General features: G+C 53.1%; 1 protein-coding gene across 2 annotated transcripts; it reads left to right on the forward strand.

Annotated features, from left to right (window-relative positions):
* The first annotated feature begins 31 nt into the window (after window positions 1-31).
* WDR90 (WD repeat domain 90) lies at window positions 32-24167 on the forward strand. Of its 2 annotated transcripts, none has more exons than XM_073648573.1 (43): window positions 32-160; window positions 978-1069; window positions 1246-1422; window positions 2350-2488; window positions 2566-2736; window positions 2993-3116; window positions 5067-5137; window positions 6680-6789; window positions 6866-7051; window positions 7173-7229; window positions 7327-7392; window positions 7558-7668; window positions 7769-7914; window positions 9000-9057; window positions 9519-9637; window positions 9750-9911; window positions 9988-10118; window positions 10219-10335; window positions 10411-10640; window positions 10727-10866; window positions 10938-11068; window positions 11301-11431; window positions 11584-11745; window positions 11824-11952; window positions 12023-12156; window positions 12243-12307; window positions 12446-12577; window positions 12656-12811; window positions 13140-13216; window positions 13316-13421; window positions 18922-19043; window positions 19829-19988; window positions 20079-20269; window positions 20410-20578; window positions 20655-20766; window positions 20919-21090; window positions 21162-21284; window positions 21357-21522; window positions 21604-21734; window positions 22012-22155; window positions 22398-22517; window positions 23453-23537; window positions 23836-24167. In XM_073648573.1, the coding sequence occupies exons 1-43, from the start codon at window positions 151-153 to the stop codon at window positions 23991-23993; spliced, it is 5493 nt and encodes a 1830-aa protein (XP_073504674.1). In that variant the 5' UTR covers window positions 32-150; the 3' UTR covers window positions 23994-24167. The 2 variants fall into 2 exon arrangements, with proteins under 2 accessions (XP_073504674.1, XP_073504675.1); XM_073648574.1 differs by having other exon boundaries at window positions 12449-12577.
* The last annotated feature ends 533 nt before the right edge of the window (window positions 24168-24700 follow it).

Genomic DNA, 24700 nt, shown 5'->3' on the forward strand with positions numbered 1-24700 from the left:
ACATCAGATAAGGTCAGTGACGCCATCAGTCTGCGCCCGGTCTCCAGGGGGCGGGGCGATGCTCTGGAGCCGTCGTTAGGGCCGCGCGGTGACGTGCCTGGTGTGGAGACAGTTGGCCGCGGCGGGAGGATTGAGCTGCAGTCTAGAGCCATGTCTGGAGGTGCGGGGGTCTTGGGGGGGCAGAGCGCTGTGCGGGGTGCCAGGGGGTTGTATCACGAGTGTGGGGATCCTGAGGAGGCAGAGCGCCGTGTGGGGGTCCTGATGGGGCAGAGCGCTGTGCGGGGGTCCAGGGGGTTGTGTCCCGAGTGTGGGAATCCTGAGGAGGCAGAGCGCTGTGTGGGGGGGGTCCTGGGGGTTGTGTCCCATGTGTGGGGGTCCTGATGGGGCAGAGCGCCGTGCGGGGGTCCAGGGGGTTGTGTCCCGAGTGTGGGAATCCTGAGGAGGCAGAGCGCTGTGTGGGGGGGGTCCTGGGGGTTGTGTCCCATGTGTGGGGGTCCTGAGGGGGCAGAGCGCCGTGTGGGGGTCCTGAGGGGGCAGAGCGCCGTGTGGGGGTCCTGAGGGGGCAGAGCGCTGTGCGGGGGTCCAGGGGGTTGTGTCAAGTGTGCGGGGGTCCTGAGGGGGCAGAGCTCAGTGTGGGGGTCCTGGAGGTTGTGTCCCATGTGCGGGGTCCTAAGGGGGCAGAGGGCCGTGTGGGGGGGGTCCTGAGGGGGCAGAGGGCCGTGCGGGGGGGGTCCTGAGGGGGCAGAGGGCCGTGCGGGGGGGGGGTCCTGAGGGGGCAGAGGGCCGTGCGGGGGGGGGGTCCTGAGGGGGCAGAGCTCAGTGTGGGGGTCCCTGGGGTCGTGTCTTTTGTGCAGTGGGAGTAAATATATATATATATATGATATATAGGTCACACATACAGGGGGGGCGCTGGTGACGTATATGGGGGGGCTCTGTACATATTGGGGTCTCACTGTCCCCCCGTCTCCTCCCTGCAGTGTGGCAGCAGCCGTATGTGAACGTTTTCAAGCACGTGCAGCTGGACGAGTGGAAGCGATCCAGCCGGGAGGGCGATGTCGCTGCTGTCATGGTAACCGACTCCATGTTATTTTCCATGCTACTATTGGGGGAATTTATGTCAGGGGCTGCCACACTCTGTACATCGCCTTAGACTCCGCACCCCTCATTCATGAGCACATTTGCAGCAGTTCTGCTTTTTGGGATTTCCTTCCTCACGCTGCTTCACCCCCTCATCTTCTGCCGCAGGACCGAGGCCTGAAGTGCACCGTGTACAAGATCCGGGGGGCCGTCCCCGCAGGGAACTACATCCAGGTCCCCAAGACCAGTTCCCAGAGTCTGGGGCTGAGCGGACGCCACCTCTACCTTCTGTTCAGGCCGATCCCCGGGAAGCACTTCGTGGTCCATGTGGACGTGAGCGCTGAGGTGAGACAGGAGCGGGCGGGAGTCATACATGGGGATCGGATTCAGGAAAAGCCGGGTTATATCCGCTGTCACCTGACTATGGGAAAGCCGGGTTATATCCGCTGTCACCTGATCCTGGGAAAGCCGGGTTATATCCGCTGTCACCTGACTATGGGAAAGCCGGGTTATATCCGCTGTCACCTGATCCTGGGAAAGGCGGGTTATATCCGCTGTCACCTGATTCTGGGAAAGACGGCTTATAGCCGCTGTCACCTGATCCTGGGAAAGCTGGGTTACAGCCGCTGTCACCTGATCCTGGGAAAGCCGGGTTATATCCGCTGTCACCTGATCCTGGGAAAGCCGGGTTATATCCGCTGTCACCTGATCCTGGGAAAGCCGGGTTATATCCGCTGTCACCTGATCCTGGGAAAGCCAGGTTATATCCGCTGTCACCTGATCCTGGGAAAGCCGGGTTATATCCGCTGTCACCGGATCCTGGGAAAGCCGGGTTATATCCGCTGTCATCTGACTATGGGAAAGCCGGGTTATATCCGCTGTCATCTGACTATGGGAAAGCCGGGTTATATCCGCTGTCACCTGATTCTGGGAAAGACGGGTTATAGCCGCTGTCATCTGACTATGGGAAAGCTGGGTTATATCCGCTGTCACCGGATCCTGGGAAAGCCGGGTTATATCCGCTGTCACCGGATCCTGGGAAAGCCGGGTTATATCCGCTGTCACCGGATCCTGGGAAAGCCGGGTTATATCCGCTGTCACCGGATCCTGGGAAAGCCGGGTTATATCCGCTGTCACCTGATTCTGGGAAAGACGGGTTATAGCCGCTGTCATCTGACTCTGGGAAAGCCGGGTTATAGCCGCTGTCATCTGACTATGGGAAAGCTGGGTTACATCCTTGTGAATGGCACTCACCGCGTCTTCCTCTTTCAGGACGGTCAGACCATTCGCATCTCCTTCTCCAACCTCTTTAAGGAGTTTAAGTCCACGGCCACGTGGCTGCAGTTCCCTTTTGTGTGCGGAGCAGTGAAAGGTTCTGTGTATGACAGCACCGTGCAGAGCGCCCGCCACGGTGAGTGCACAGGTCGTGAGTGACCATGAACGCTCTGGATAGGTGGGCATCATCCTCCTCTCCCATGCCCCCTCCAGGTCTGGTGGGTCCGGCCCCCGCAGGCTCCCGCTGGACGTGTCTGTTGCTGGACCTGCGCTACGTCCTGTCCATGTACCTGAGTCGGAGATACAGCCACCTGAGGAGCGTGAAGCTCTGCTCCAACCTACTGGTGAAGAACCTGGTGACCAGCGATCTGCTCTTCAACCCCGGTAAGACATTGTGATCGAGTCTCCTGGTGAAGCTTAAAGGGGACGTCCACTTTGTGCGCAGCTTTTCCAGGCATGTGTGTATCAACTGTGACCATTTGGTTACATGGTGCCCCTTGAAATGAATGGGCATCAGGGTAATAGAAGACGGTCAGTGATTCTCCACATTGATCCAATTCTGATTGATCCTGAATGTACAAAGGAATTTAAAGAGAACATGACAACTTAAAGGGTGACTCCATTCTGTCTCTCTCTCCAGAGGTGACCTATAACGAGGCGCGGCAATCCAAGGCTCCACACAATGGTTTTGCCCCAATGCCCCGGGAGATGGCGTTCCCGGTCCCCAAAGGAGAGAAATGGCACGACCTGTACGACTTCATAAGGTCAGTCCACGTTACACTCGTAGCCGAAAAGATTTCACCGTTCAGATACAGTACAGACCAAAAGTTTGGACACACCTTCTCATTTAAAGATTTTTCTGTATTTTCCTGACTATGAAAATTGTACATTTACACTGAAGGCATCAAAACTATGAATTAACACATGTGGAATTATATACTTAACAAAAAAGTGTGAAACAACTGAAAATATGTCTTATATTCTAGGTTCTTCAAAGTAGCCACCTTTTGCTTTGATGACAGCTTTGCACACTCTTGGCATTCTCTTGATGAGCTTCAAGAGGTAGTCACCGGAAATGGTCTTCACTTCACAGGTGTGCCCTGTCAGGTTTAATAAGTGGGATTTCTTGCCTTATAAATGGGGTTGGGACCATCAGTTGTGTTGTGCAGAAGTCTGGTGGATACACAGATGATAGTCCTACTGAATAGACTGTTAGCTGCTTTTTTCTTGCCATAATACAAATTCTAAGTAAAGAAAAACGAGTGGCCATCATTACTTTAAGAAATGAAGGTCAGTCAGTCCGAAAAATTGGGAAAAAAAAAAAATTGGGAAAACTTTGAATGTGTCCCCAAGCGCAGTTGCAAAAACCATCAAGCGCTACAAAGAAACTGGCTCACATGAGGACCGCCCCAGGAAAGGAAGACCAAGAGTCACCTCTGCTTCTGAGGATAAGTTTATCCGAGTCACCAGCCTCAGAAATCGCAGGTTAACAGCAGCTCAGATTAGAGACCAGGTCAATGCCACACAGAGTTCTAGCAGCAGACACATCTCTACAACAACTGTTAAGAGGAGACTTTGTGCAGCAGGCCTTCATGGTAAAATAGCTGCTAGGAAACCACTGCTAAGGACAGGCAACAAGCAGAAGAGACTTGTTTGGGCTAAAGAACACAAGGAATGGACATTAGACCAGTGGAAATCTGTGCTTTGGTCTGATGAGTCCAAATTTGAGATCTTTGGTTCCAACCACCGTGCCTTTGTGCGACGCTGAAAAGTTGAACGGATGGACTCTACATGCCTGGTTCCCACCGTGAAGCATGGAGGAGGAGGTGTGATGGTGTGGGGGTGCTTTGCTGGTGACACTGGTGGGGATTTATTCAAAATTGAAGGCATACTGAACCAGCATGGCTACCACAGCATCTTGCAGCGGCATGCTATTCCATCCGGTTTGCATTTAGTTGGACCATCATTAATTTTTCAACAGGACAATGACCCCAAACACACCTCCAGGCTGTGTAAGGGCTATTTGACCAAGAAGGAGAGTGATGGGGGCTACGCCAGATGACCTGGCCTCCACAGTCACCAGACCTGAACCCAATCGAGATGGTTTGGGGTGAGCTGGACCGCAGAGTGAAGGCAAAAGGGCCAACAAGTGCTAAGCATCTCTGGGAACTCCTTCAAGATTGTTGGAAGACCATTTCCGGTGACTACCTCTTGAAGGTCATCAAGAGAATGCCAAGAGTGTGCAAAGCAGTCATCAAAGCAAAAGGTGGCTACTTTGAAGAACCTAGAATATAAGACATATTTTCAGTTGTTTCACACTTTTTTGTTAAGTATATAATTCCACATGTGTTAATTCATAGTTTTGATGCCTTCAGTGTGAATGTACAATTTTCATAGTAATGAAAATACAGAAAAATCTTTAAATGAGAAGGTGTGTCCAAACTTTTGGTCTGTACTGTACATTTGGGCTCCAGCCATCTCCATCACCTCCGGCTGTAAAGCGAGATCTTTGGCTGCTGCGATTTCCCAACTGTACTGACCGAGAGGGCACTAGAGAGGAAGCAGCCGGTGTACAGATGTGTCTGTGTATGGAAGAGAAGGAACATGAAAACGATCATCAATCCTCTGACAAAATCTGACCGGTTGCAGGTTTTCCCGCTGAGCGCCGGCGGCCGATCATCACATTGTATGAAGGAAAATTACTTTTCTTCCAGGTTTCCTTCTGATGCTTCCAAGTTGCCCTATGATTCCATTCAGAAGGGACAATCGCCTTCCTCAACCCCAGGTAAGAGACGTCTGTGATTGCCCCACAGTGCTCCTCATGTGAGCGTATCGTTCAGGACGTTATATCCTGTATTATACTCCACAGCTGCACTCACTATTCTGCTGGTGCAGTCACTGTGTACATACATTACATTACTGATCCTGAGTTACATCCTGTATTATACTCCAGAGCTGCACTCACTATTCTGCTGGTGCAGTCACTGTGTAAATACATTACATTACTGATCCTGAGTTACATCCTGTATTATACTCCAGAGCTGCACTCACTATTCTGCTGGTGCAGTCACTGTGTACATACATTACTGATCCTGAGTTACATCCTGTATTATACTCCAGAGCTGCACTCACTATTCTGCTGGTGCAGTCACTGTGTACATACATTACATTACTGATCCTGAGTTACATCCTGTATTATACTCCAGAGCTGCACTCACTATTCTGCTGGTGCAGTCACTGTGTACATACATTACATTACTGATCCTGAGTTACATCCTGTATTATACTCCAGAGCTGCACTCACTATTCTGCTGGTGCAGTCACTGTGCACATACATTACATTACTGATCCTGTACTGATCCTGAGTTACATCCTGTATTATACTCCAGAGCTGCACTCACTATTCTGCTGGTGCAGTCACTGTGTACATACATTACATTACTGATCCTGAGTTACATCCTGTATTATACTCCAGAGCTGCACTCACTATTCTGCTGGTGCAGTCACTGTGCACATACATTACATTACTGATCCTGTACTGATCCTGAGTTACATCCTGTATTATGCTCCAGAGCTGCACTCACTATTCTGCTGACTTCAGAGTGGAATCTCCCAGAATGTCCTATCTGTTTAGTGACTAGGGCTGTAGGCACCTACCCAATCCCTCAAACTAGAGGTGCCTTAGTCTATCTCTGTCCCTCGGATTACTCCTGAAGGTGGAGACGCTGGGGTCACATACCTAGCTATGCTCCTATCTGAACCTTTATCTGTCCCCTCCCCCACCCAGGGAGGTATGATGCCGAAGTGTATAGGAATATTCTAACCAGACAAACAAGGGAAGACGGACTGGGATAAATGAATACTACAATCACACAAAATACACTGACCAAACACCAGAGTGCAACACAGGGGAAGTAAAGGAAGGCGAAACCAAATAGGAGAGGATGAGGATGTGTACAGACAAAACTCCAAGCAGCAATCTGCTGAACAAATCTCCAATTGTCAGAGGCAGCATATATAGCAGAGGGGAGCGGCCAACACTGAACAGCTGAGACAATCCAGGTAGGGAAGCTCCAGGAGTCCAATTAACAGATTAACCCTTACACTGCCAACAAGGAACAAACCTGCACTGTTTAATATGATGGTGAAGTGCTTCTACCCAGTGCAGGAGTTTGTTAAACCAGATGTCGTGATCGTCCGGCCCCTCACTGTCTCTGTCGCGGTCTCTTGGTGACTTTAGTGTCTGCTCAGAGCTGGTTGTGTGATTTGCAGTCTGGGAGCGCAGCTCAGGAGTGTCTGTATATGACATATATGTCTTGTCTCACAGGTGCCCCTCCGTCTCGCAGTCCTGTACGGGAGCGCCCCCGCTCTGTCACCCTCAGTAAACCAGTGCAGGACAGAGTCTCCCTCATCCAGCAGATCACGACACCCAGACCGGTGCGTCCTTCCTCCGTGTTTCCTCTGCCGCTCGCTGACACCCATGTTTCCTCACTCTTCATCTTCTGCCCTTCAGCTTCCTCACCGCACCCCATTACAAGTGGAGTCTGTCCCGGAGCGCCACCTGTCTGTACACGGGAGACCGCAGGAGGACAGTGAGGGGGGAAGCAGCGCCAGAGAGGAGGACGATGGCGGGATCCATGTGTATGCGCCCAGAGGCCGGGACCTCACCATCCACAGATGCAAGGCGGGCCCCGAAAAGGTGAGTCAGGGGCCCCATCACCTCATACTGCCCGTCCTGTCGTGTGTGGGGGGCGGGGGGTCCTGTTGTACTTGGGTGGGCTCAGCCGGTTGCAGCCGTTTAACCCTGTTTCCTATTGCAGGTCGCGCACATCACGTCCCACAGACCAATGACGTTCTCTGCAGACCCCGAGGGCCGGGTGAGAACTGCAAAGCACGGGCCGCACCGGGGGGCGACGGAGCCACGGGGTCACATGTCACAGACGCCCGATTTACCTTTGTTTTGTCTTCCTGAAGCTTCTGCCTGATCCGATCCTGAAACTGAAGAAAATCATCGGCTTCGGAGGCTGCACAGAGCGATGCGTGAGTGACTGCGGGGGCGTCCTGATAGTACTACTACTCCCAGCATCCCCTTTAGTGGCCTGATACCTCTACTCCCAGCATCCCCTCTAGTGGCCCAATGCCACTAGTCCCAGCATCCCCTCTAGTGGCCCGATGCCACTAGTCCCAGCATCCTGTGTGTTGCAGGCCCTCTGGACCGGCTGTGGCGGCTCGGTGGTCTACCCCTGTCATGCTGTTATCGTGGTGCTGGATGTGCAGAGCGGAGATCAGCGCTTCCTCCTGGGTCACACTGACAAGGTACGGCCGGCGTCTCCGCTGCTCCCCGCATAGGTGGTCTCTTCCGCCGGTCTCTTCTGCCGGTTTCTGCCACCTCCATCACCACCTCCTCTTCCTGCAGGTGTCGGCCCTGGCGTTTAATGGCAGCTGCTCCCTCCTGGCCTCTGCACAGACCGGCAGCCTCAGCATGGTGCGGCTCTGGGACTTCGAGAAAGGCGGCTGCATCGCCATGTTCAGGACGCACGCCCACTCCGTGTCCTCACTCAGGTCAGTACAGTGGCATTGACCCGGTCCGTGACCCAGGGCGGTAAATAAAAGGAGAATAAAGTAATGGGGTAATGAAGTTTTTAAAGTTAATGTTTGTGACGCCACCTGTGGTATGCGGCTATATGGAGCCGCCGCTGCGGAGCAGATCCTCTGGAGCTGATGGTGACGCAGCAGAGTTGGTTCAGCTCTCCACAGGCCGAGCTTAGCTCCAGGGCAGGATATAGTGATGCTATGAGGTAGATGTTGCTGGTGCTGTGTAGTGCAGGGGTGATGGCACAGCAATAATTCTAGGACACAGTGGGGTGCAGTCTTCAAGGTTTACTCACAGTTGTTCAAGACTCCAGGTTACCAGGACCAGGGTGACCGCCCACGTCGTCCTGTGTTCACCAGGGAAGGGGTTCAGCAGCTCTCAGGTATCTCAGGAGTACTTAAACGGGACCCCGTTCTATGTGCCTTCCTCGGTCATCTTCCTGCGCTGGCTCTCACCCTCCTGCCTTGCGCCTCACAATCAGTGTCCCAAGCCAGTAGCCTCAGATCTTGTCGGGCGACCTGCAGTCCCCTGGACCCTCTGTGACCACCTTTTCGGCGATATAATTGTGGTAGTGAGCAGCTACACCTTGAAAGTACAATCGCCACCGGTTATCTAGCTGAGCCTTGTAGTTCTCCACTAGTTAGGGGCCGGTCCCCTCTGCAGCCTGATTCCCCCCCACGTCTGTGTAGATTCGGGCGCATGGGTGGCTTCTGCACTCACCGTGCCCCTGGGATCCCCTCTGTTCCTCTTGGAGCCTTCCCTCTGCTCCCTTCCTCTCACTACTTCCTCCACCCACACCCACTACATGGTTCCCCCTCTCTTGGTTCCCCCCCTTCCAACCAGGGACAGGGTTCAGCATTGTACACATGCATCTTGCCCCTGCCTGCTGGTCTGGAATGGTGTAGTGTTGGATGCAGGTGTTAGGGTCCCAGGCTGTACTCTATCCTTACCTGAGAGTGAGATACCACACCTCTGGGTGAGGTGCAGTACCTCTGTGGCGACCGAACCTGCAGGGGCGCCACACACTCACCCTGTGATATCCTGTCTCCTCCAGCTTCTCACACAGCGGAGCCGTCCTGTGCGGAGTCGGGAAAGACGGACACGGGAAGAATGTGAGTAATGTAATGTATGTACAGTGACTGCACCAGAAGAATAGTGAGTGCAGCTCTGGAGTATAATACAGGATGTAACTCAGGATCAGTAATGTAATGTATGTACACAGTGACTGCACCAGAAGAATAGTGAGTGCAGCTCTGGAGTATAATACAGGATGTAACTCAGGATCAGTAATGTAATGTATGTACACAGTGACTGCACCAGCAGAATAGTGAGTGCAGCTCTGGAGTATAATACAGGATGTAACTCGGGATCAGTAATGTAATGTATGTACACAGTGACTGCACCAGCAGAATAGTGAGTGCAGCTCTGGAGTATAATACAGGATGTAACTCAGGATCAGTAATGTATGTACACAGTGACTGCACCATCAGAATAGTGAGTGCAGCTCTGGAGTATAACAATGGGTTATGCAGATGAGGGTCTGTACGATGTGCCAGGTGTGGTTCTCCCCCAGATGGTGGTTGTGTGGAACACGTCTCGGGCCAGCAGTGGTGGTGAGGTTGTCGTCTTGGCGAAGGCTCACACAGATGTGGACATACAGACTATGAAGATCGCCTTCTTTGATGACACCAGGTACTGTGTGTTTCGGCCATGTTGTATTGTTGCTGCGGCCCCTCAGTGGTGTTTTGGGCTGTTGGACCTCTGCTTCTCCTCCATCACTGTCTTGTGTCTGCTCTGTCCCCAGGATGGTGTCGTGTGGCCGGGACAATGTCCGGTTATGGCGGGTACGTAGCGGGGCGCTGCGCTCCTGCCCGGTGAACCTTGGCGAGTACCACACCCTGGAGTTCACAGACCTGGCGTTTGAGGTTGGGCACAGTCCGGAGAGGGATCTTGACGAACGGACCCTGTGAGTGGGGGTCAGCGAGTGATGATGGCCGCCAGATACCAGGGCTCGTACGTTACCTCTGTCTTGTCACCCACAGCTATGTCTGCAGCCGCAGCGGGCACATCCTGGAGATAGACTACAAGAACGTGACGCTGCGCAATGTGCGCCGCCTACAGCAGCCTCCGACACAACATGGGGAGCGGCGGGAGAAGGTGACCTTCAGCTCAGGTAAGACACCGTAGTGCGGCAGCCGCCATATCGTTCATTATGATCTTAGTTATTCGGTGACCGCTCCGCTACCTGACGGGGGTCTCTCTCTGACCACCAGGTCCTGGCGTTGCAATAAACGACCTTTGTGTCTCTGCCACCTACTGCGCCACCGGCTCTGAGGATGGCTACCTGCGCCTGTGGCCCTTGGACTTTTCTGGGGTTTTCCTAGAGGCTGGTGAGTGTGGGTGCATTCGGTCTCTATAGGGGCCACATATAGGATTCATCCTGTTGACACATGTCTGCCCTGCAGAACACGAGGGTCCGCTGAGCTCCGTGTCTATCAGCCCGGACGGTCTGCGCGTCCTGTCCTCTACTAGGAGTGGAGAAGTCGGGGTCCTGGACGTCCCTTCGCGGGGTTACCAGACGCTCATGCGCTCTCACACCGACGCTCTGCTCGCCTTCTCCACATCTCATGGCCAGATCGCCACCGTGTCCGGAGACCGCACAATCCGGATCTGGGACGCGGCTTCCCTGCAGCAGGTAGCGCCCCCGCGCCTTGGTCTCAGCTCTGTCTCCGCTGTGCAGAGGACGCACTGACACTTCACCGCTCTGTCTGATCTTTGCAGTTGTACGACTTCACCTCCAATGAGGAGACTCCATGCACGGTGGTCTTCCACCCCGTCCGGCCGGCCCTGGCCTGCGGCTTCAGCAGTGGGGTGGTCCGGTATTTTGACGTGGCATCTACGAGTCTACAGGCGGAACACAGGTGAGTACAGAGGAGCCGCACGTCGGTCGGTGACCGGTCTCCACCTCTCTGACTCGTCCTCCTCTCACCAGGCAGCACCGCGGAGCCATCACTGGCCTCCTCTTCTCCCCGGATGGAGCCCTGATGTTCAGCTGCTGCTCGATGGGGTCGCTCGCCCTGTACAGCATCCAGCACAGAGAGCAACACGTCCTGCGAGTGCTCGGTGAGTGGGGAAATTCAGTCTGGGTTTGGGATCCCCATCTTGTGCGTTCTGTTCCCAGGATCTGTCTTCAGTGGATCCTTATACAGCTGATGGCCTCGTTACAGTCTGTCACCAGTTCTGGGCTCCAGACCTGCACCAACACAAAGAACCCAGCAGTTGTGATCCGGTGAGCAGCAAGCAGAAGTACTGAGAATGGCGCCCCCCTCATATTGTAACTCATTTCCCCTCTCAGGTAACGCGGTGTGTAAGACCCCGGAGCTGGGGCCGCAGGCTTTGTCCCTCAGCAGAGATGGTCGTCTCTTGGCCTTTGTCGGGCCCTCAGAATACACGGTGACCGTCATGGATGGCCGATCGTTAGATGAGGTAAATCACCAGAAAAGACCCCCGCCTCATCCCCAATTTAGACCTTATTCCCTCATATTGTACAAGAATGATGCTGTTGATCATCTCATCCAGACTGACTGCCCCTTTAAGGAGCGCTGCTCTTGTAGTTTCTGAATGCTGCTGTCTTCCAGCTCCTGCGGGTCGATGTCAGCATCCTGGACCTGGACAGCACCGCACTGGACTGCGCTCTGGGCGTCACCTTCAGCCCCCTCCGTCCGTACCCCCTCCTGGTCTCCACCTCTGGTAATAAGATCCTGTGGCTGGACCCCACGACTGGTCGGCTGAGTAAGGAGGTGAGCGGGGTCCTGCCTGCACCGTCCATGAGGAGGTGCTGCCATCTACTTCTCACGTGTTTGCCCCCCCCTCCCCAGGTCACACGTGTGCACAGGGAGTGCTGCTCCTCGCTGGCAGTGAGTGAGGACGGCCGCTACCTGCTGACGGTCGGGGACCGGGTGGTGAAGGTGTGGGACCATGGCCTGGCAGGGACCTCGCGCCCACAGGTAACGCCACGCTGCCAGCACCCGCTCCTGTGCCGCCCGTTCTGTATTCACCCCGTCCCGCTCCTCCCAGGTTTTCATCGGACACTCCGAACCAATCCAGCAAGCGGCATTCTCCCCGGATCAGCGGCACGTGATCACCGCTGGAGACGCCATTTTTATTTGGAGCTTCGAAGGAGCTCCTGATGCCGACACCATGGACGCCAGGTGGAGTATTGTACTGAGCGCCGTGATCCGCTGCTTCTGTTCACTGACTGGTAGATGATACACGTGTAACGCTCTGCTGTCTGCAGCTCTGCTCGGGGTCTGCCCGCTGTTCACCAGTCTACCGCCAGGGGGCGCCTCCATTCCAGCGCAGGTAAGTGGGGCTCTTGTGCTTTAAAGGGACTGCCCCTTCCTGCGTCATTTAATACACGTGACAGCAAGCGGAGATCTTACTAGGAAGCTGCAGAACTTTTTATTGTACTGTACCGGCCCTTTAAATGTTGTCACATAGCAGATTGTGGCGATCAGAAGAGAGACTCCACGTTCGTCTCCAGTGGGATACCACGAGTGACTGTGCCACGTCCGTGTATCTCCTCCCCTCCCCGGCTGGATATCAGCCCTGTGCAGCGCGCAGAGCACACAGGTGAGGAGACCCCCGCACTCGCTCACCTCTGCTCCCGGATAATGGTGGTTATCCCTAACCTGTGGCTTCTCTGTGCAGAGTCGGATGATGAGAGTGATGAACTGGGGAAAGTTCTTCACGAGGAGTCAAAGGTCGAAGAGGTCGAAATCCAAGATCCGGGGGAAAGCGACGGACAGTCGTCTCTGATCATCATAGAAAGCCGGCCGACCCGGAGCCGGGGGGCCACTGACCGAGGTGAGACCCGGAGCAGGGGGGCTACCGACCGAGGTGAGATCCGGAGTCAGGAAAAGGGGGGCACCGACCGATGTGAGACCCGGGGCAGGGGAGGGGCCCACTGGCCGAGGTGAAACCCGGGGGGGCAACCGACTAAGGTGGGACCCGGAGCTGGGAAGATGGGAGGGGCACCGACCGAGGTGAGACCGGGGGTTGGGGGGACGACTACCGACCGAGGCACGACAGTAATGACGGGGGTCTCTAGTCTGCAGCTGTCAGGGCATGCTGGGAGCTGTAGTGTTAGAACCAGTCAGAAACCGCTTTGAGGACGCAGCTCTTTGTTCCGTAGATCTGCGCCCGGACCCCCCACGTCCTGACGTCTATTCACACTTCACCCCTCGCTTCAAAAGTTCCTGCCCCACCAAGGTAAGAAAGTGCCAGTAACACCAGCGAGAAGAGGGGCCGCGTCCCCGTGTGGATGTGGTGGGGGGGGCACTCTGCTGACTCTCTTCCCCTTGCTTCTAGGTGGCGCTGTGCCATCCTCCGGCCGGGCAGGAGACGTTGGTGCTCCGAGCCGCCATCGGGTATAACGGTAACGGCCGCGGGAACGTGGTGTGGAGCCCGGATACAGGTACGGGGTGTGACCGGCGTCCAGGGCAGAAGCCCCCACTATTCCACCGGGTACAGAGGCTCCGCGGCTTGGAAAGATTTCTTGTTTGCTGTCAGAGAATGGAAAACCTGCAGTGATCTACCTGCGCACAGCTGAGGGGTTGTTACAGTTGTATCCAGTCTATGAACCAAACAGTCTGGATAGGAGGGTGCAACTACACACGTGGTTAAAATTGTTGATATCCCTCATTTAATGACAGAAAAACCCACAATGGTCACAGAAATAGGTTGAATCTGACAAAAGTAATAATAAATAAAAAATCTATGAAAATGAAGAGATGAAGGTCAGACATTGCTTTTCTGCTTCCACAGAAATTAAAAAAAAATTAAACTCATGAAATCGGCCTGGACAGAAATGATGGTTCCCCTGAAAATAATGTGACAAAAGGGACATGTTTAACCGGTTCCCGACCGCCCACTGTAGATAAACGTCGGCGCTTGCCGGGCTCTGTGCAGTGCCGACGTTTAAAAACGGTGGGTGGTCTCGCAGTGCTCAGGACCCCCAGGGTCCTGCAAGCACTGCGATTCCGGTGCAGAGCGTTAGCTCTGACAGGGTACATCATCGGGACCTGATTAGATCAGGTCCCAGTGATGTTAACCCTTTGCTGTCTTCTATATGCTGTGATCTTTAGTGATCGCGGCATATAGGAGACAGCAGGAAGAGAGGGGGTCGTCTTACTTACCTCCGAAGACCTCCGTTTTGTTTGAGGACCTGGGGTTGCTATGGCAGCTGGAGGTCACATGACCGCCTCCAGCTCTGCCATATATGGTGTCCTTCCTGTCTGACTTCAGCCTGTATGTAGCTGAAGTCAGACAGGAGACTCTGACTGAAACAGTCAGTGAAGATCTCATATAATGTAATATATGTGTATTACATTACATGAGATCAGTGATCAGAAAAATAAAAATTAATGTCCCATACAGGGACTAAGTAAAAATGTAAAAAAAAGTAAAAAAAAAGTTTTTAAACTATTAAAAAAAAAAAATCACAAAATAAATAAAAATAAATAAATAAAATACTAAACCAATAAATCCGTAAATTATTACAAAACCAAAAAAAGTACACATATTTGGTATCGTCGCGTCCGAAACAACCCGAGCTATAAAACTGTCACACTAATTAACTCCTTCTGTGCACACCGTAATAAAAATAAATAAAAAACGGAGCAAAAAAATATGCTTTTTCATCATATCGCCAAACAAAAAGTGGAAAAAAATGCGATCAAAAAGCAGAATAGAAATAAAAATGGTACCACTGAAAACGACATCTTGTTCCGCAAAAAAAAGCCGCCATACAGCTCCATCAGCCGAAAAATAAAAAAGTTATAGCGCTCAGAATAAAGCAATGCAAAAAAAATATTTTTTTTTCTATAAAATTGTTTTATTGTGTAAAAGCGCCAAAACATAAAAAAAAATACAGTAAGTGTAGTATCGCTGTAAACGTACTGACCCGAAGAATAACGCTGCCTGATCACTTTTACCACATGCAGAACGGCATAAAAAAAAACTCAAAAAACAATTCCTGAAGTGTTTGTTTTTGTTAACTTTACCTCCCAAAAAACGGAATAGAAAGCGATCAAAAAATGTCACGTGCCCAAAAATGGTTCCAATAAAAATTTCAACTCGTCCCGCAAAAAACAAGCCGTCACATGACTCTATCGGCCGAAATATGGAAAAATTATAGCTCTCAAAATATGGTGATGCAAAAACTAGATTTTGCAAAAAAAGCGTATTTTAGTGTGTGACAGCTGTGAGTCATAAAAACCCAATATAAATCTGGTATCTCTGTAATCGCACCGACCCGAAGAATAAAGTAATCTAATCAGTTATATCACACTAGGAACGGCGTAAAAAATAAATAAAACAAATATTATTCACCTGCTACTGATTTGTTTATTATGTCTCCCAAAGATCGCAGTATGGCTCGGCACACATTTATCCTGCGCTCTGCGCTGAGCACTTACACCAGAGTTTCCATGTAAATCTCTGAAATACGTGATTCAGCCAGAACCCATGATGGAAGATTCCCTGTAATGAGGCAGATATAGGCCACTGTGGACGCCGTCTGGCCTGTGATCCCACGGTGTCATTTGTTTTAGGCGTGCATAAAAGTGCGGTTGGCCACAGTTTTGTGCACTTCTGAAAAAAAGGACACCGCTAAACAGAGGCCAGACGGAGTCCAGAGTAACTCTGCTGCCTCATTACAGTGAATGGATCCCGCAGGGGTTTCATCTGAATTACATCACTTGGAAATTTAGATGGAAACCCCGATGTAAGTGCTCAGCCTAAAGCGCCGGATAAATGTTACGTAAAATGTTCCCAATAAAAGCTTCAACTCAGTCCTCAAAAAAAGCTAGTCCCCACTCAGGTCCGTCATCTGTTAAAAATATAAGGGACTTCCAAGTTACTGGTAGCAGAAAGGCTCTGGAAAAGCGAAATGGCCCTTGACCCCCAAAAGAAATTCAAAAAATTTTGTGCTCCCAAATCCAAATGCCTATTCTACAATAATTTGTTCTCCAATTGTCAAATAGCACTCCGTCCCCCCCAGATCTCGCCGTATGGCTGAGCGGTACGATACAGCCACATATGGGGTATTGCCACTTTTAGAAGAAATTGTGTGACACATTTCGGCACCATTTTTACCCATTGCCCTGTGTGAAAATGTAAAATCTGAGGGTAAACATTTTTTTGTGGTAAAAATATAATTATGCTTTTTTCACTGCCCAATGGTATAAATTTAAAAATTAAAAAATGCTCACTACTTCCCTAGATGAATTCCTTGAGAGGTGTAATTTACAAAATGGGGTCACTTGTGGGGGTTTCTGCTGTTTCGGCATGTCAGCGACTCTTCAAATGTGACATGGTGTCTGCTGCCTATCCCAGCCAACATAGCGCTCCTTTCTCTTCCGAACCCTGCCGTACACCAAAGCAGTGGTTTTCCCCCACATATTGGGGTATCGGCGTACTCAGGAGAAATTGTACAACAAATTTCATGGTGCAATTTATCCTATTACCCTTATGATAGTACAAAATTAGGGAATGAAAAACATTTTTTATGGGAAAAATGTGAAAATTTTATTTTTACGGCTCAATATTATAAACTTCTGTGAAGCAGCTGGGGGTGCAAGGTGCTCACCACACATCTAGATAAGTTCCCTAAGGGGTCTAGTTTCCAAAATGGTGTCACTTGTGGGGGGCTTCCACTGTTTAGGCACATCAGGAGCTCTCCAAACGCAACATGGCGTCCGCTAATTATTCAGACAAATTTTACATTCAAAAAGTCTAATGGCGCTCCTTCCCTTCCGAACCCTGCCGTGCGCCCAAACAGTGGTTTTCCCCCACATATGGGGTATCAGCACGCTCAAGAGAAATTGCACAAAAAAATTTGGGGTCCATTTTTTCATGTTACCCCTGTGAAAATAAAAAAATTGGGTCTAAAGTAACATTTTTGTGAAAAAAGTTAAATGTTAATTTTTTTCTTCCACATTCCAAAAATTCCTGTGAAGCACCTGAAGGGTTAATAAAGTTCTTGAATGTGGTTTTGAGCACCTTGAGGGGTGCAGTTTTTAGAATCGTGTCACTTTTGGGTATTTTCTGTCATAAAGACCCCTCAAAGTGACTTCAAATATGATGTGGTCCCTAAAAAAATGTTTTTGTAAATTTTGTTGGAAAAATGAGAAATCGCTGGTCAACTTTTAACCCTTATAGCTCCATAACAAAAAAAAATTTGGGTTCCAAAATTGTGCTGATGTAAAGTAGACATGTGGGAAATGTTATTTATTAACTATTTTGTGTGACATATCTCTCTGATTTAAGGGCATGAAAATTCAAAGTTTGAAAATTGCAAAATTTTCAAAATTTTCGCCAAATTTCCGATTTTTTCACAAATAAACGCAAGTGATATCGAAGAAATTTTACCACAATCATGAAGTACAATATGTCACGAAAAAACAATCTCAGAATCAGGGGAATACGTTGAAGCGTTCCAGAGTAATTACCTCATAAAGTGACAGTGGTCAGAATTGAAAAAATTGGCCTGGTCACGAAGGCAAAAACAGGCTCTGGCGCGAAGTGGTTAATCAAGTTGTGTCCACTAATTATCATCACAGGTGTCTACAATCTTGTAATCAGTCAGTGGCCTGTATATAGGGCTACAGATAGTCACTGTGCTGTCTGGTACATGGTGTGTACCACACTCAACATGGACCAGAGGAAGCCAAGGAAAGAGTTGTCTCAGGAGATTAGAAAGAAAATTATAGACAAGCATGCTAAAGGTAAAGGTTATGAGACCATCTCCAAGCAGCTTGATGTTCCTGTGACTACAGGTGCACATATTATTCAGAAATTTAAGATCCATGGGACTGTAGCCAACCTCCCTGGATGTGGCCGCAGGAGGAAAATTGATGACAAATCAAAGAGACGGATAATACGAATGGTAACAAAAGAGCCCAGGATAACTTCTAAAGAGATTAAAGGTGAACTTCAAGCTCCAGGAACATCAGTGTCAGATCACACCATCCATCGTTGTTTGATCCAAAGTGGACTTCATGGGAGATGACCAAGGAGAATACCATTGTTGAAAAAAAATCATAAAAAAGCCATACTGGAATTTGCCAAACTAGCATATCAAGAAAAGAACACTGTCCCTACTGTGAAACATGGAGGAGGCTCTGTTATGTTCTGGGGCTGTTTTGCTGCATCTGGCACAGGGTGTCTTGAATCTGTGCAGGGTACAATGAAATCTCAAGGGACTATCAAGGGATTCTAGAGAGAAATGTGCTGCCCAGTGTCAGAAAGCTTGGTCTCAGTCGCAGGTCATGGGTCTTGCAACAGGATAATGACCCAAAACACACAGCTAAAAACACCCAAGAATGGCTAAGAGGAAAACATTGGACTATTCTGAAGTGGCTTCTATGAGCCCTGACCTAAATCCTATGGAGCATCTTTGGAAAGAGCTGAAACATGGAAAAGGCAACCTTCAACCATGAGACAACTGGAGCAGTTTGCTCATGAGGAGTGGGACAAAATAGCTGTCGAGAGGCGCAGAAGTCTCATTGACAGTTACAGGAATGGTTTGATTGCAGTGATTGCCTCAAAAGGTTGTTCAACAAAATATTAAGAACCATCATTTCTGTCCAGGCCGATTTCATGAGTTTAATTTTTTTTTAAATTCTGTGGAAGCAGAAAAGCAATGTCTGACCTTCATTTGTTCGTTTTCATAGATTTTTAATTTATTATTACTTTTGTCAGATTCAAGTTATTTCTGTCACCATTGTGGGGTTTTCTTTCATTAAACGAGGGGTACTAACAACTTTGACCACGTGTGTCAAAACCCTCAGCTGTGAGACGTATCGGCTCAGGTTTTTAGTCTCTGTGAATGTCGCTGTTTCCATTAATGGCAGCAAGAACAATAGAAACTACAAATATCAGTAAGTGAGTACACCCCCACTCTCCCCCCGCAGGATTCTTCGCTTACACTTCTGGCTGCGTCATTGTGGTGGAAGATCTGCATTCTGGATCTCAGCGTCACTGGCTCGGACACAACGAGGAGGTCTCCACCCTGGCGCTCAGCCACGACGCAACCGTGAGTGGTCTCGTGCTCTTCCTGTTTGGGGGGATGGTCACCCGCTGCAGATTCCTCCTCGTCCGCCGCCCCTCGCCGATTCCTCCTCGTCCGCCGCCCCTCGCCGATTCCTCCTCGTCCGCCGCCCCTCGCCGATTCCTCCTCGTCCGCCGCCCCTCGCCGACTCCTCCTCGTCCGCCGCCCCTCGCCGACTCCTCCTCGTCCGCCGCCCCTCGCCGACTCCTCCCCGTCCTCCGCCCCTGGCTGACGCCGACTCCTCCCCGTCCTCCGCCCCTGGCTGACGCCGACTCCTCCCCGTCCTCCGCCCCTGGCTGACGCCGACTCCTCCCCGTCCTCCGCCCCTGGCTGACGCCGACTCCTCCCCGTCCTCCGCCCCTGGCTGACGCCGACTCCTCCCCGTCCTCCGCCCCTGGCTGACGCCGACTCCTCCCCGTCCTCCGCCCCTGGCTGACGCCGACTCCTCCCCGTCCTCCGCCCCTGGCTGACGCCGACTCCTCCCCGTCCTCCGCCCCTGGCTGACGCCGACTCCTCCCCGTCCTCCGCCCCTGGCTGACGCCGACTCCTCCCCGTCCTCCGCCCCTCGCTGACGCCGACTCCTCCCCGTCCTCCGCCCCTCGCTGACGCCGACTCCTCCCCGTCCTCCGCCCCTCGCTGACGCCGACTCCTCCCCGTCCTCCGCCCCTCGCTGACGCCGACTCCTCCCCATCCTCCGCCCCTCGCTGACGCCGACTCCTCCCCATCCTCCGCCCCTCGCTGACGCCGACTCCTCCCCGTCCTCCACACAGATCTTGGCCTCCTCCTCGGGATCTGGGGACGGTTCTTCTCTCTGTCAGATCAGAGTCTGGGACACACCAGGTGGATCCTGTCTCCGAATCCTGACCCTTCACCGCACCGAGGTCCAGGCCATGAGCTTCTCCAGGGACGACCGTCTGCTCCTCACTCTGGGTAAGGGGGATGCGAGATCGCCTGATTTGTCCCACAATATCTGAGTCGCGGACAGCCCCTTTAAGCCATGTATCGTCTCCTTTGATGCAGGTGACTACAGAGACGGGACCCTCGCACTGTGGAGCACCCGGACCTACGAGATGCTGGCACGCACTACGCTGTCCCAGCCCGCACACGCTGCCATCTTTAACCCATTGCACGCTGACACCTTTGCTTGTGTCGGCAGCAGGACGGTGAATTTCTGGCGAGTGGAGGAGAAAGGGACGTTGAGTCAAATGAAGGTAATTCCCGTTATGCTGCAGTATCTGGATCGGGGCGGTTAGGACCCCATAAGTCCCGGATGGCTGAGCATACAGTGTAACCCCTCCCTGACCAGGGGTCCCGTCCTATCTCCGTCCTCAGCGGGGTCTCCTCTTTCCAGGTGTACAGTGCGGCAGTGCCGGACGAGGTGGGCACAGCAGAGCTGACCTCGCTGACCTACCACCCGACCTCCCTGCTGTTCACCGGCTGCAGCGCGGGGCAGGTGTGTGTGTGGGACGCTCAGACCCATCGCTGCTTCATGACCTGGGAGGCCGATCAGGGGGAGATAGGTGAATGCTGCTCTGCCCATCAGGTGTGCCACGTACGGGGGTTACAGGGTCTTCACCGCTGCGCTCTGCCCCACAGGCGTCCTGCTGTGCCGGGGGAACCGGCTGCTGACCGGCAGCAACACCCGCAGGATACGGCTCTGGTCTGTGGCCGCCGTGCAGGAGCTACGGGAGAAGGGCTCCGGTGCCAGGTATGAATAGCCGGCGTCACCACGTGTCACCGTGCCAGCCTGCAGCTCCCCCCCCCCTGTCCTTCACCCAAATCAGATTGTCAGCTCCTGGGCACGGTGAAGGGTGACAGCACTGTGGTCTATGTAGCCGATATATCCATTTCTCCCATAAGCTCGTCCTCCGTCCTCATGGAACAAGAGATGACACTAGATGGCGCCATTGTCAGCGCCACATTTGATGATTCCTTGGAGATGGGGATTGTGGGCACCACAGCGGGCACCGTGTGGTACATCAACTGGGTGGAGAGCACCAGCATCCGCCTCATCAGTGGCCACAGGAACAAGGTAGGAAGCGAGAGGATTCCCGGGAGAGATCGATGCCGGAGGATGGCAACTCCATGTCTTGTGATCCGCAGGTGACGGACGCAGTGGTGGGTCCGGGGGAGACGCACTGCGCCACATGCGGGGAGGATGGCAGTGTGCGCGTCTGGTCACTACACAGGTGTGAGCTGCTCCTGCAATTCCAGGTTCTCAACCAGGTAAGGGCCGGCCCCCCCACCCTGTATATAAGGGGCTTTACCGCAGCTCCCTGACCCCGGTGATCTCCACAGAGCTGCCTGTGCCTGGACTGGAACCGTCACCCGTCCTCTGGACAGAGCATAGCGGCCGGGTACAGTGACGGGACCATCCGCTTCTTCAGTGTGACCAAGACTGAGATGGAGATGAAGATCCACCCCCACCCGTGTGCCGTGACCGCCGTCGCCTTCTCCCTCACCGGTCAGTGATGTAGCAGAGCTCCCGTGGTTCAGTGCAGACATGACGATCGTGTGCGGTGACCATGTCTCATTATCATTGCAGGTGACGTTCTGGTGTCTGGCGGGAAGGACGGTCTGATGGCGGTCAGCAGCCCGCGGACAGGAATGACCATCCGAGTGCTGAGTGATCACAAGGGATCGCCGATCAGCACCGTCCAGATCTCCCCCAGGAAGGTAACGCGCCAGAGAGCCCCCCCCCTCCCCATCCTCCGACTTACCCCCACCCCCCATCCTCCGATTCCCCCCCCATCCTCCGATTCCCCCCCCCCACACAAACACCCCCCCCCTCCGATTCCCCCCCCCCATTCTCCGATTCCCCCCTTCCATTGATCCTACTCCTTCGATTCCCCCCCTCCATCCTCCTCCTCCTCTGATTTTCCTCCTCTGGATATTAAAAGCGCCATGGAATAAATGGCGCTATAATAATAATAGCTCCTCCTTCTTTACAAAGCCTGAAGAGCTCGGCCTTCACGGCGGGGAGATCTGGTTGGCTGCCAGTTTAGATCGGCGTGTCAGCATCTGGGCCTCTGATTGGGCGAAGGATAAGTGCGAGCTCTTGGATTGGTTGAGCTTCCCGGCACCTGACAATGAGAAGGTGAGAAGCGACGCCAGAGAGCGGCAGTGATATGTGGCGTTACCTCCGGAGCTGCATGCACAGTACTACTGCTCTCCGGTGAGCACTGAAGATGCAGCGCCACCTGCTGGTGAGGTGTACAATGGGTTCCTAAGTCTCCCAGAAGGCATTGCACTGCCGGTCAATTCGATGAATGCAGCTCTGGCTGTGACTAGAGTATAAGATGGAATGCAGCTCAGGGTGACTGCTTTGTCTCCATGCAGGACGCAGACTCGCCAGTTCCCACCCTAGCCGCTTTCTGTCCATGGCAGCCCGGTACGGTAGTGTATACGGGGTTCGGGATGGAGAAGGAGGCTCTGTTCTACAGCCTGGCCCAGAAGCAGGTACTGACCACGGGGGGTTCTCCGGATCCTGCTGCCACACGGTGGGCACCCGTCCTTCCCTTCCCCCGCCACACGGTGGGCACCTGTCCTTCCCTTCCCCCGCCACACGGTGGGCACCCGTCCTTCCCTTCCCCCGCCACACGGTGGGCACCCGTCCTTCCCTTCCCCCGCCACACGGTGGGCACCCGTCCTTCCCTTCCCCCGCCACACGGTGGGCACCCGTCCTTCCCTTCCCCCGCCACACGGTGGGCACACGTCCTTCCCTTCCCCTGCCACACGGTGGGCACACGTCCTTCCCTTCTCCCGCCACACGTCCTTCCCTTCCCCCGCCACACGGTGGGCACCCGTCCTTCCCTTCCCTCGCCACACGGTGGGCACCCGTCCTTCCCTTCCCCCGCCACACGGTGGGCACCCGTCCTTCCCTTCCCCCGCCACAAGGTGGGCACCCGTCCTTCCCTTCCCCCGCCACACGGTGGGCACCCGTCCTTCCCTTCCCCCGCCACACGGTGGGCACCCGTCCTTCCCTTTCCCCGCCACACGGTGGGCACGCGTCCTTCCCTTTCCCCGCCACACGGTGGGCACGCGTCCTTCCCTTCCCCCGTCACACGGTGGGCACGCGTCCTTCCCTTCCCCCGCCACACGGTGGGCACCCGTCCTTCCCTTCCCCCGCCACAAGGTGGGCACCCGTCCTTCCCTTCCCCCGCCACACGGTGGGCACCCTTCCTTCCCTTCCCCCGCCACACGGTGGGCACGCGTCCTTCCCTTCCCCCGCCACACGGTGGGCACGCGTCCTTCCCTTCCCCCGCCACACGGTGGGCACGCATCCTTACCCTTCCCCCGCCACACGGTGGGCACGCGTCCTTACCCTTCCCCCGCCACACGGTGGGCGCGCGGTGCGTCCGGCCTGTGACTCTGCTCCTCGTCTCGTCCTGCAGGTTCTGCTCCGGATCCCTCTGTCCCATTTTGCCACATCTCTGTCCATGTCGCCGGCCGCGTCGCTCCTGGTGATGGGCTGCAGCGGTAAGTCCAGAGGAGAAAGATCTCTGCTTGCTGTCAATGAAGGGAAAGTTCCGAGGTCGGAAACCTGTATGGAGCTTGTACTTCTCCCAGCTGAGGGTTTGTTACAGTGTTATCTAATCTAGACAATGCTCTGTGATTGCTGCTTCCTGCACCGATACATTGTAACGAACAGGACCGAATAGAGAGCTGAGCAGACAGGATACAACTGTAACAAACTCTCAGCTGTTGGATCCCAGCAGTATCGGAAATGGTGACAAGTGTCTGAGGCTTACTTTAACCCTTTGGTGTCTGATCTCAGAGCGTCTCCTGCGCGTCATCGACTCCTCGGCCGGCACTCGGCAGGACTTCTCCGCTCACGACGACGGCGTCCACCTCTGCCGGGTGTCTCCATCCGGGAACCTGCTCCTCACCGTGTCCTACAACCAAGTGCTGCTCTGGGACGTCCAGAACCCCTGAGGAGCGGCCATCACCGCATGTCATGTGACCATCGCAGCAGCATCGGCTGGGACTTGTGTATAGTTTTCTACCAGGAATCTGACTCGGGTTCATCTAAAGTCTATGAATGTTTTTGTAATTTTAGATTTTGTAAACTTTTTACAAGTTATTTATTTTACATTTGGAGATTTTTTTTTTTTTTTATCATTAAAGAAATTTCTCCTTAAACTAAAAAATCCCCAGTACTTGAGTCTGTCTCCCTGTAAGCGGCCTGACCCCCGCTGCAGAGCCCAAAGGGTTGTCACCCAGCTGTCCCAGCCTCCAGCATGGCCGGTCTGTGGAGCAGAGCAGGCAGCTGCTCCTGCCGCCATATTGGTGGTTACACAGACGCTGTTATTACTACACAGCTGAAGAGGACGACTGTAGAAAAGGTGAAATAAGTGATAATAACACTCACTACTGACACTGACAGGGCTGTGCAGGCGCTAACCGTACCTCTGACGCCAACTCCACAGCCCCGGTCACCACGGACCGTGTACATAAAGTACAGCACGGCCTCATCACTGACCGTGTACATAAAGTGCAGCACGGCCTCATCACTGAGCGTGGACATAAAGCGCAGCCCGGCCTCATCACTGATCGTGTACATAAAGTGCAGCACGGCCTCATCACTGACCGTGTACATAAAGTACAGCACGGCCTCATCACTGACCGTGTACATAAAGTGC

This window comes from Phyllobates terribilis, unplaced genomic scaffold (genome assembly GCF_046119375.1).
Source record: "Phyllobates terribilis strain yellow unplaced genomic scaffold, ASM4611937v1 Scaffold_9__5_contigs__length_417890890, whole genome shotgun sequence".
NCBI lineage: Eukaryota > Metazoa > Chordata > Amphibia > Anura > Dendrobatidae > Phyllobates > Phyllobates terribilis.

Coding starts and splice junctions, on each gene's coding strand:
- WDR90 (XM_073648573.1), top strand. Junction 10,867..10,937: donor AGTCTACAGGCGGAACACAG/GTGAGTACAGAG, acceptor TCCTCTCACCAG/GCAGCACCGCGGAGCCATCA. Junction 19,044..19,828: donor CGCTCAGCCACGACGCAACC/GTGAGTGGTCTC, acceptor TCCTCCACACAG/ATCTTGGCCTCCTCCTCGGG.